Genomic DNA, 12,098 nt, shown 5'->3' with positions numbered 1-12,098 from the left:
TCTGAGAGCTTTAACTTTTTTATTTTTCGGCTGATGGAGCTGTATGGCGGCTTGTTTTTTGCGGAACAAGATGACGTTTTTAGCGGTATCATTTTTATTCATATTCGGCTTTTTGATCGCGTTATTCCATTTTTTGTTTGGCGGTATGATGATAAAGCATTGTTTTTTGCTTCATTTTTTATTTTATTTTTTTACCGTGTTCACTAAAGGGGTTAACTAGTCAGACAGTTTTATAGGTCGGGTCGTTCCGGACGCTGGGATACCAAATATGTGTACTTTTTTTGTTTTTTTTTTCATAATATTTAATGATGGGTACATTATATTTTTATTTTTGGTGAATTATTTATTTTTATATATATATTTTTACTGATTTTTTTATTTTTTTTTATTTTTATTTTTTTCACTTTGACACTTTTTTTTACTTTTATTGTTTGTCCCACTATGGGACTTTCACTTTTTTTATCCTGATGGCCTGTATAGCACTGGAATGCAGCACCATCCCTGTGCTATACAGGCTGTCAGTGCTGCAGATGCAAAAGATATTTTGGTCATGCACTGCGCATGACCAAAATATCTTCCTGCTTTTTGGTGACATGGCAACATCCGGGAAGCCGCGACAGACCGCGCTGGAGGCCGGCAGGAGAAGTGAGTATCCAGATCACCCCCCCCCCTTGCCACCGCAATGCTGCGATCGACTTTGATCGCAGCATTGCGGGGGTTAATGTGCCGGGAGCGATGCGGGACCGCTCCCAGCACATAGCACCGGGTATCAGCTGTGACAATCAGCTGACACCCGGCGGCGATCGCGCCCTCACAGCCTGTGTGCGGGCGCGATCGCAATGAAGTATTAATACGTATCAGGCGCTTAAAGCCCAGGGCGCAGATACGTATTAATACATCTTGGGCTTTAAAGGGGTTAAAAAAAAAAGAGCAATAGTCAGGATTGGAGGACTTGACATTAGGAGAAGTGGGGTCTCATCCTATTGGATAGGGACAGCGCTGGATCTCGGTTCCTGTATAAAAGGACCCTAATGGAAGACCCGATAAGGAAGGACTGAGGTTCTAAAGATGGATGTGTCTGCCCCTAAAGCTGCATCTGCAGAGCCCAGCGCAAACCCTGGCCCAGTAAGTATGCCTGGTAAGGGTAAGTCCGTCTGCACCGAAATCAGAAGAAAAACCCGCAAGTTGCAGATGTGCCATTTGCAATAAGAAACTCCCACCCACCCACAAAAAGGCCCTATGTCAGCCGTGTACGGAGAAGATTGTCCGTGAGGAACAACCATCCCTAATGGATGAAGTCAGGGTGCAACATACCTGGCGGCGTCCTTGCATAGTGGTCCATCTCCCACTGTGCAAGAGCGCACACTTGATCTCCAGTCCAGTCTGCTAGCCTGGCTTCCCTCCATGCTGTCTGCTTGCCTCTGTTTCTGCTGCTTAAGGGCGGCGCCCGATCACTTCCTGTTTCTTGTAGCTGCTGCAGACACACCCCTGATGCGTCCTCAGCCTATTGCTGTCTGTCACCTGGTATTTAACCCAGCTCCTCCCAAGAAACCCTGCCTGAGCATTGTGTTCTGTCAGTTGGCTTCTGGTCACTGATAGGCCAGGTCCCGTTTGTTTCCTGCCTTCGATATCAGTTCCCGTGTCTGAACTGTGTCCTGTCTGTATTATCTTCTAGCCTGTTGTCTTCTGCCTATCCTGGAGGCTGTATTTCCAGGCCTGTGTGAACACGCTCCTAGCCTGTTCTTTCCGCCTTCTAGGGGCCGCATACCTAGACCCGTTCCTGTATCTTGCCTGTTCCTGTCTGAACATGCTCCTAGCCTGTTCGTTCCGCCTTCTAGGGGCCGCATACCTAGACCCGCTCCTGTATCTTGCTGCTGTGTCTGTTCTTGTCTGAATACTCTCCTAGCCTGTTTCCTGTTTTTCTCTATGTCCGTACCTTCCCTTTTTCTGCAGAGTCTGAACTCGTACCTAACTCCTGCTCGTTGTCACTGTACTTCCGTTTGTGAGTTTGTGGTACACTCGCTACTTCACTGCAAGTACCCTGTGGGTATCTGTTTCTGCCTTTCCCTTCGTGTCTGTTCCGTGTGAACAGAGCCCTGTTCCCCCTGCTCTGCCTTGCTCACCGCTCCGGCAGTTCTAGCCTGCTCTGCCTTGCTCACCGCTCCGGCGGTTCTAGCCTGCTCTGCCTTGCTCACTGCTCCGGCAGTCCTGCTCCTCTCTGACCCTTTGCTCGCTGCTCCGGCAGTCTCGCTCTGCTCTGACCCTTTGCTCGCTGCGCCGGCAGTCTCGCTCTGCTCTGACCCTTTGCTCGCTGCGCCGGCAGTCTCGCTCTGCTCTGACCCTTTGCTCGCTGCTCCGGCAGTCTCGCTCTGCTCTGACCCTTTGCTCGCTGCTCCGGCAGTCTCGCTCTGCTCTGACCCTTTGCTCGCTGCTCCGGCAGTCTCGCTCTGCTCTGACCCTTTGCTCGCTGCTCCGGCAGTCTCGCTCTGCTCTGACCCTTTGCTCGCTGCTCCGGCAGTCTCGCTCTGCTCTGACCCTTTGCTCGCTGCTCCGGCAGTCTCGCTCTGCTCTGACCCTTTGCTCGCTGCTCCGGCAGTCTCGCTCTGCTCTGACCCTTTGCTCGCTGCTCCGGCAGTCTCGCTCTGCTCTGACCCTTTGCTCGCTGCTCCGGCAGTCTCGCTCTGCTCTGACCCTTTGCTCGCTGCTCCGGCAGTCTCGCTCTGCTCTGACCCTTTGCTCGCTGCGCCGGCAGTCTCGCTCTGCTCTGACCCTTTGCTCGCTGCGCCGGCAGTCTCGCTCTGCTCTGACCCTTTGCTCGCTGCGCCGGCAGTCTCGCTCTGCTCTGACCCTTTGCTCGCTGCGCCGGCAGTCTCGCTCTGCTCTGACCCTTTGCTCGCTGCGCCGGCAGTCTCGCTCTGCTCTGACCCTTTGCTCGCTGCGCCGGCAGTCTCGCTCTGCTCTGACCCTTTGCTCGCTGCGCCGGCAGTCTCGCTCTGCTCTGACCCTTTGCTCGCTGCGCCGGCAGTCTCGCTCTGCTCTGACCCTTTGCTCGCTGCGCCGGCAGTCTCGCTCTGCTCTGACCCTTTGCTCGCTGCGCCGGCAGTCTCGCTCTGCTCTGACCCTTTGCTCGCTGCGCCGGCAGTCTCGCTCTGCTCTGACCCTTTGCTCGCTGCGCCGGCAGTCTCGCTCTGCTCTGACCCTTTGCTCGCTGCGCCGGCAGTCTCGCTCTGCTCTGACCCTTTGCTCGCTGCGCCGGCAGTCTCGCTCTGCTCTGACCCTTTGCTCGCTGCGCCGGCAGTCTCGCTCTGCTCTGACCCTTTGCTCGCTGCGCCGGCAGTCTCGCTCTGCTCTGACCCTTTGCTCGCTGCGCCGGCAGTCTCGCTCTGCTCTGACCCTTTGCTCGCTGCGCCGGCAGTCTCGCTCTGCTCTGACCCTTTGCTCGCTGCGCCGGCAGTCTCGCTCTGCTCTGACCCTTTGCTCGCTGCGCCGGCAGTCTCGCTCTGCTCTGACCCTTTGCTCGCTGCGCCGGCAGTCTCGCTCTGCTCTGACCCTTTGCTCGCTGCGCCGGCAGTCTCGCTCTGCTCTGACCCTTTGCTCGCTGCGCCGGCAGTCTCGCTCTGCTCTGACCCTTTGCTCGCTGCGCCGGCAGTCTCGCTCTGCTCTGACCCTTTGCTCGCTGCGCCGGCAGTCTCGCTCTGCTCTGACCCTTTGCTCGCTGCGCCGGCAGTCTCGCTCTGCTCTGACCCTTTGCTCGCTGCGCCGGCAGTCTCGCTCTGCTCTGACCCTTTGCTCGCTGCGCCGGCAGTCTCGCTCTGCTCTGACCCTTTGCTCGCTGCGCCGGCAGTCTCGCTCTGCTCTGACCCTTTGCTCGCTGCGCCGGCAGTCTCGCTCTGCTCTGACCCTTTGCTCGCTGCGCCGGCAGTCTCGCTCTGCTCTGACCCTTTGCTCGCTGCGCCGGCAGTCTCGCTCTGCTCTGACCCTTTGCTCGCTGCGCCGGCAGTCTCGCTCTGCTCTGACCCTTTGCTCGCTGCTCCGGCAGTCTCGCTCTGCTCTGACCCTTTGCTCGCTGCTCCGGCAGTCTCGCTCTGCTCTGACCCTTTGCTCGCTGCTCCGGCAGTCTCGCTCTGCTCTGACCCTTTGCTCGCTGCTCCGGCAGTCTCGCTCTGCTCTGACCCTTTGCTCGCTGCTCCGGCAGTCTCGCTCTGCTCTGACCCTTTGCTCGCTGCTCCGGCAGTCTCGCTCTGCTCTGACCCTTTGCTCGCTGCTCCGGCAGTCTCGCTCTGCTCTGACCCTTTGCTCGCTGCTCCGGCAGTCTCGCTCTGCTCTGACCCTTCGCTCGCTGCTCCGGCAGTCTCGCTCTGCTCTGACCCTTCGCTCGCTGCTCCGGCAGTCTCGCTCTGCTCTGACCCTTTGCTCGCTGCTCCGGCAGTCTCGCTCTGCTCTGACCCTTTGCTCGCTGCTCCGGCAGTCTCGCTCTGCTCTGACCCTTTGCTCGCTGCTCCGGCAGTCTCGCTCTGCTCTGACCCTTTGCTCGCTGCTCCGGCAGTCTCGCTCTGCTCTGACCCTTTGCTCGCTGCTCCGGCAGTCTCGCTCTGCTCTGACCCTTTGCTCGCTGCTCCGGCAGTCTCGCTCTGCTCTGACCCTTTGCTCGCTGCTCCGGCAGTCTCGCTCTGCACTGACCCTTTGCTCGCTGCTCCGGCAGTCTCGCTCTGCACTGACCCTTTGCTCGCTGCTCCGGCAGTCTCGCTCTGCTCTGACCCTTTGCTCGCTGCTCCGGCAGTCTCGCTCTGCTCTGACCCTTTGCTCGCTGCTCCGGCAGTCTCGCTCTGCTCTGACCCTTTGCTCGCTGCTCCGGCAGTCTCGCTCTGCTCTGACCCTTTGCTCGCTGCTCCGGCAGTCTCGCTCTGCTCTGACCCTTTGCTCGCTGCTCCGGCAGTCTCGCTCTGCTCTGACCCTTTGCTCGCTGCTCCGGCAGTCTCGCTCTGCTCTGACCCTTTGCTCGCTGCTCCGGCAGTCTCGCTCTGCTCTGACCCTTTGCTCGCTGCTCCGGCAGTCTCGCTCTGCTCTGACCCTTTGCTCGCTGCTCCGGCAGTCTCGCTCTGCTCTGACCCTTTGTTTGCTGCTCCGGCAGTCTCGCTCTGCTCCGGCAGTCTCGCTCTGCTCCGGCAGTCTCGCTCTCCTCCGACCCTTTGCTCGCTGCTCCGGCAGTCTCGTCCTGCTCTCAGCTTAAGGATCCACTTGATCGTAAGGTGGACAGTTTACTGAGAAAGTCTTGGGAGACATCAGCTGCTGCCCTAAGAACAAACATCGCCTCCACCTGTGTCACAAGAACCCTGTTCCGCTGGTTACATCAGTTAGAAGATCATATCCAGAGTGGTACTTGCAGAGAAGATCTTCTGGCCTCTACCCCTCTTACAGAAGGCAGCGGGATTCCTGGCGGACGCTTCGGCTGAATCTGTCCGGATTGCAGCAAGGACTTCGGTTCTCTCCAATACTGCGAGAGGGGCTGGATGGTTAAAGATGTGGAGTGGTGACGTCCTTTCTAAATCCAAGTTATGCTCCATACCTTTCAAAGGGGAGTATGTGTTTGGTCCAGCGCTGGACAATTTATTGGAAAAAGTGTCCGATAAAAGGAAATCTCTAACAGAACCAAAAACATCCAGAAAGAGGCCATTTCGTCCCCCTCAAACACACAATCCTTCATACAGAGGAAACGGTAAATCGGGTCGCTGGAGCCAATGGGGGTAGAGGTAAAAACATTTTTCAGTCCCAACGTTCTGATAGGCAATGACGCCAGACAAGTAAGGGGCAGAATCTCAGGATTCTTCAGACGGTGGGGAAGATGACATCAAACCACAAGGTCCTAGACTGGAAATAACATCTCTCCTGTCAGCAAAACTACAGAAAGTTCTAACATCAGAGCTTCAACAAATGCTATCTTCAGCAGTTATTACTCCCGTGCCAGAAGCAGAGCAGGGCAAGGGACATTATTCAAGATTGTTCCTGGTAAAAAAAACAAACGGAACCCACCGGGTTATTATCAACCTAAAGCGGCAGAATCAATATATTCTTTATCAAAGATTCAAAATGGAGTCTGTAAAATCCACGGTTCCTCTGATCAGAAAAAACGTTGTCATGGCTACCATAGACCTAAAAGACGCATGTTACTATGTGCCCATCCACCCAGATTACCAGCGTGATATTTTCTGTCTCTCTGAATCAGACCATGTGCCATTTTCAGTTCAGGGTCCTTCCCTTCGGCATCTCCTCAGCACCCCGGACCTTTACAAAAATCATGGCGGAAGTAGTTGCATTTATCAGGGAAGAAAATATCTGCATCGTCCCTTATCTGGACGATTTCCTCATCACTGCTCCTTCTTCTTCAGTTCTCAGAGACCAACTTCAATCAGCCCTACAGATCCTGGGACCCTTGGGCTGGATCTTAAATCGAGAGAAGTCAGACCTTACCCCATCAACTCAAAGGGTCTTCTTAGGAATTCTCTTGGATTCTCAAAACCAGAGGTCCTTACTGCCAGCTTCCAGACGGTTAAATGTGAGATCAAGGATCCAGATACTAAAGAGCCAAAAGACGGTATCCATAAGGTTTGTCATGTCTGTCCTGGCGTCAACGACAGCGTGCATTCAGGCGGTCCCCTGGGCCCAGGCTCATACAAGAATCCTTCAGAACTTTTATCCTTTCTCGCTGGGACAAGTCTCCAGAGATGCTGAACTCAAAAATATCTCTTCCCCACCATGTGAAGGTATCTCTCAATTGATGGCTCAACTCATGAAATTTGACCAAAGGGATTGCTTGGATTCCGCACCTGATCTCTTCTCTAACAACGGACGCCAGCAAAAGAGGTTGGGGAGCAGTCATATATCCCAGAAGACCTTCCAGGGCATCTGGCCCAAAGAGATGGATAACCAATCCTCGAATTTCAAAGAAATAAACGTAGTAGAGGAGGCCCTGAAGGCAGCAGGTCCTATTCTCCAGGGAACACATGTCATGATTTATTCAGACAAGATAACAACTGTGACCCATCTTCATCATCAGGGCAGTACAAGGTTCAAAAGCCTTCGAGAAATCTCAGCAAGAATTTTTCTCTGGGCAGAGTATCATCTCCTGTCTCGATCAGCCCTTCATCTAAAAGGCGCCGACAATATTCAGGCAGACTTCCTAAGCAGGACAGAAATAAATCCGGGAGAATGGAGCCTCAGTTCAAGGATGTTTCAACTGATAACCAGGAAATGGGGACTCCCAGACATAGACCTGTTTGCAAATCGACAGAATCCAAAGGTGAATTGATATTTCTCCATAGACCCCAGGGAGAATAATACAAAGGTAGATGCATTTTCTCACCCATGGAGCTTCAGGTTGGCCTTCCCATTCCCTCCAATTCCATTACTGCGAGGACCTTGCAAAAAATCAGAGTGGACAACGTCAAAACCATTCTGATCTCCCCTCTATGGCCGAAGAGAAGTTGGTTTGGGGCTCTGAACCTTCTAAACCCAGAAGACCCTCTTATCCTGTCTCCGGATCACGATCTACTCCATCAGGGTCCGATATTTCATCAGGCTTCCCACACCTTATGCCTGGCTTCTGAGGCCTTAATCCTGAAAGCAAAAGGGCTCTCGGATGTTGTAATAGACACCCTGCAGAAAAGCAGGAAACCGGTCACTAATGCCATATATTTAAAAATATGGAAGACCTTCTCTACGTGGTATGATTCTACTCTTATTGATCCCTTTCATTCTGATATTGCTAGAATACTGGATTTTTTTACAGGACGGTCTATCTAAAGGGCTAAAACCCAGCACCTTGAAAGTCCAGATTTCTGCTCTAAGTTCATTCTTTGACCAAAACCTGGCTGACCACCGGTGGATAAAGCGGTTCATAACAGCAGCCTCTAGAATATGCCCGAGAAGACCTATCGTGGTTCCTACCTGGGACCTAAATATAGTTCTAAAGGGTCTAACTATCCCTCCCTTTGAACCTATGACCCAAACTCAGATGGACAAATTATCTTGGAAGGCAGCTCTGTTAGTAGCAATAACAGCAAGAAGAGTTGGCGAGATCCAGGCCCTTTCCATCAGGGAACCTTATCTGAGAATCATGGATGACAGAATAATCTTCCGTCTAGACCCTTCTTTCCTTCCAAAGGTATCATCCCATTTTCACATGTCCCAGGAGATAATTCTCCCATTGTTTTGTCAAAATCCCAGAGACAACAGAGAATCAGAATTCCATTCTCTAGATGTCAGAAGAATCATCCTTAACTATCTACAACAAACGGAGCCTTGGAGGAAGGATCAGAATCTTTTTGTCCAATACTGGGGACCAAACAAAGGGAAGAAAGCCTCCAAAAGTTCTCTAGCTAACTGGATTAAAAAAGCAATCACAGAGGCGTATAAAAGTCAAGATCTGCCTCCTCCAGTGTTACTAAAAGCTCATTCCACCAGAGCCATGTCCGCCTCATGGGCTGAAAGGGCCAGCGCTTTCTTCGAGCAGATCTGCAAAGCTGCTACTTGGTTCTCGGTCCATACCTTTACCAAGCATCACAGATTAGATTTGATGTCTGTAAAAGATTTAGCCTTTGGCATAAAAGTTCTGCAGGCTATAGTCCCTCCCTAACGATTTTTCTTTGGTATTACTCCTGTTGGTGCTGTCGTGGAGGGGATTAGAGAAAATAGAATTAGACTTGCCGGTAATTCGGTTTCTAAGACCCTCAATGACTGCACGGGTAATTTCCCCCCCTATAAAAACTCTATGTTCATTTAAATTCCTTGGTGTTAATAAATATCTCAAGCATTCATACTGTGTTGTCCTTGGAAAAACACTGAGGTTAGAGGGAAGGGGAGGGCTATTTAAACCTCTTGTTTCCTGTCCCTAATTAGGAGGGGGAGGCAACTTCCTGTTGGTGCTGTTGTGGAGGGTCTTAGAAACCGAATTACCGGTAAGTCTAATTCTATTTTTTATACCAACAACCTATCCCGTGGCAATTTACAAATCGGAGGGGACATGGACAGTCGACATCAGACATTACAGAGTAACACATAGTTCTACAAATGCCAAGAGGAGTGAGGCTCATAAGCTTAGAGTCTGAGGAAATAGGGGGACACAAGAGGTAAAAGTTCATATTGTGTAAGAGGAGCTCACTTGGGTTTTGTCTGTATAGTGGCCAATGTGAACATGCACTTACATGCTGCATGCACACCAACTTATATTCCAGTTCATCTCTTCAGGTTTTCTAATTCAATAAAATAATACTTCCTAATACTTTCAGGTATTGCGCCTTCTTTCCACCAGCCCGCGTGCATACCGACTCCTGCTGCGAGAAGCTGTTTAGCATGCTAAGCTATGTATCTAAATCTATGGCAGTGCTGTATGTCTCTACTCTCTGGGGTGTTTTTCTTTCTTCGCCTTTAGATGGCAGCAGATATTTCTTTGAAATGTTAATATTTTTAGGGCAGGACTGCATAAAGATCAGCTAATGGGCATTTGAATAGCTCTGCATGCTGTAGCTTATAAGTGCACGTAATCTATAGTGTCCTAGATTCCTACTATAAAATACGTAAGTGGCAGCACTATGTATGTTTATATTCAGAAATATTTGTCGCTCTGTATGATTCAGTTTTCTATGAAGCGATTGTGACTGTTCTGTATTCTGAGTGTGTGATTTCTCTTATTTTTCCCCCCAGGTTTCCTGGCTTCAAAGAAGTCCGTCTGGTTCCTGGAAGACATGATATCTCCTTTGTAGAGTTTGAAAACGAGAGCCAGGCGGGGTCCGCACGAGACGCACTTCAAGGATTTAAGATTACACCGTCTCATGCTATGAAGATCACATACGCCAAGAAATGAGACCGATTAGCTTAGCTGGACTTATTTATGACTTTTTATTTCTTCTTTTCTCAGAGAATGTAAAATTTATGTGCAAATCTCATAATGCAGAAGGAGTGATGCAGTTGGTGTTCATTGGATTCACGCTCTAATTTTGTACAAATAAATGTTTCTTTTTACTTTTGTGTAAAACATTGACTTTCAGTTACTGATGGACTAAATGAAGAATCTGTTATCTCTGGTTGTCAGGCATTGTTCATAAACACTCTATTGACTGATAAAGTAATCTCAGGTAAAGGATATAAAGCTGCTTTCAAAGCGGATTTCTAGCCTCCCTCCAAAAAAACTAATTATATTGGGGCCGATTCATCAAACCGTTTTTGCCAGAAGTCTGGTACGAAATGGTTTGTAATGTTGCAAAATGTTACAATTTTTGGCATTTTATTGCTAGAGAGCTCTGACAATTTTTGGAAAAAGTGGAAGGAGCTTCATGGAAAAGGTCATGACTGACAAACTCATTAAAAATGTATGTGAATTATGACAGAAATGTACTCCAGTCCCTGACCATAATACAGTTGTAGTATTGATGCACAGCAGCTGAAATATGTGCCATCTTCATCGAGGCACACATATTTTAATGAGTTTGGCGCATCTTGCATCAGTGCACTACTCATTAAGACAAAAACGTCAGTTTAGATCAGGCCGGGGCAAACTGAGGCCTTTGAGCCACATCTGTCTTTCTGGCTAAGCCTGTCTGGCCCTCTGATAGTTGCAGCCAAAGGGCCGGAAAGGGACTGATCCATGATTTTGATTTCTCAGAATCTTCATTTCGATTGCAGCCCCGTCATTGATGAATGTGGGGCTGCTGAGCTCCTTGTTTGCAGAGGTGCTCAAACTTCTGCAGGGGTGTTAAGGAGGACAGCTGGGACAACCATACCCATCTGCTGCATGTAATAGGCAAATAGTCGGTATTAGAGAGGTTTTCCATTACTTTTACATTGATGACCTATAGTTAGGTTAGGGCATCAATGTCTGATCAGCCGGGGTCTGACACCCGGCAAACCCCGCCTATCAGCTGCTATAAATGTTGGCGGCGGCCGCCAGTCGGAAGTGCTCACTTGCGGAGCTGCTCCGTCTACTTCTAGTGGCCGGGACTTGGCACTGCACATCCACCTCCTAATCAAATCAATAGGAGGTGGATGTGTAGTACTCTACAGCGGCCACTACAAGTAGTGGACAACTTTAAAGGGAATCTGTCACCACGTTTGACCTATGTAAACTATTAATATGGGCATACAGGTTATAGACTGCTGAGGAGAGTGATCCCTGTATGCCTCATATCAGACGCCTGGTTGTTGAGAAATCCTCTTATCACTTTATGTAAGTGACCTCTTCCAGGCTCTGGTTATGATGTTGCCTGAAAGATAACTCTGCCTCCCAGATATTATTTTACATGTAATGCGTGTACAATAAGCTTTATTGAAACAAGTATTATCAGGCTATGTTCACAAGACTAGTTTCGGTCCTTTAAAAAAAAAAAAAAAATCTGACCTCACACAGAAGCACTATGACCCATGTCATGCAATTGATCTGTTCAGATTACAAAACCAAAAAATATGAACTGAAGTATAAGTTGGTAGGTATTAATGTTGGTAGGAGCATGTTCACACTGGCCATTAATCAGACAAAACACGAAAAAGGGTCTAAAGAACACAACATGACCAGAGTTTTAAATTTTAAATATCTTTATTGAAACAACCTTAGTTGCTATAAAATATATAAAAACACAGCACTGTAATGCTACCAAACGGGGAAAGCAACCTAGACAATCATCAGCGCTAAGTATGTGTTAGAGTGGTGATTTCCTACTCCTCCATAAAGTGTCTAGTGCACATAGTTTAAGACCTTAATGCCCCAAATAGAAATCTCATAACCTCAAAAGTTGAATCATCAAGGTAGGGCATGAAGACCGTATACTTACTCTAGCGTTTTGTCTGGTATGTATCCCCGCGCCCCTACGCGCGTTTCACCCTCGCTTCTTCGGGGGGCGTATACATGCAGTGGTTCTGCCCTTCTTTTTATAATACCCCGCCACCAATCCTAACGTGTGCCGTCCACCTGTATAGCCTGATTTATCCACTAGACACTTTATGGAGGAGTTGGAAATCACCACTCTTAGGGTATGTGCACACGATGCAGAAATGCTCAGGATTTTTTCCTGAGCGTTTCTGCATCTCTCTGGCAGGAAAAAACGCATGCG

The 12,098-nt window shown here is 49.7% G+C and overlaps 1 protein-coding gene across 1 annotated transcript in view; it reads left to right on the top strand.

The window, feature by feature from the left end:
- Window positions 1-10,017, top strand: part of SNRPB2 (small nuclear ribonucleoprotein polypeptide B2) — a 33,002-nt gene extending 22,985 nt beyond the window's left edge. The window contains exon 7 of the mRNA XM_073673331.1: window positions 9,700-10,017. Coding sequence (XP_073529432.1) covers window positions 9,700-9,859 — 160 coding nt within the window. The 3' untranslated portion in view covers window positions 9,860-10,017. The remainder of the gene's footprint in view (window positions 1-9,699) is intronic.
- Window positions 10,018-12,098: the final 2,081 nt, after the last annotated feature.

The sequence above is a fragment of the Phyllobates terribilis genome, unplaced genomic scaffold (genome assembly GCF_046119375.1).
Source record: "Phyllobates terribilis strain yellow unplaced genomic scaffold, ASM4611937v1 Scaffold_3__8_contigs__length_932513732, whole genome shotgun sequence".
NCBI classification, from domain to species: Eukaryota; Metazoa; Chordata; class Amphibia; order Anura; family Dendrobatidae; genus Phyllobates; species Phyllobates terribilis.
This window is presented reverse-complemented; position numbering and strand designations above follow the sequence as displayed.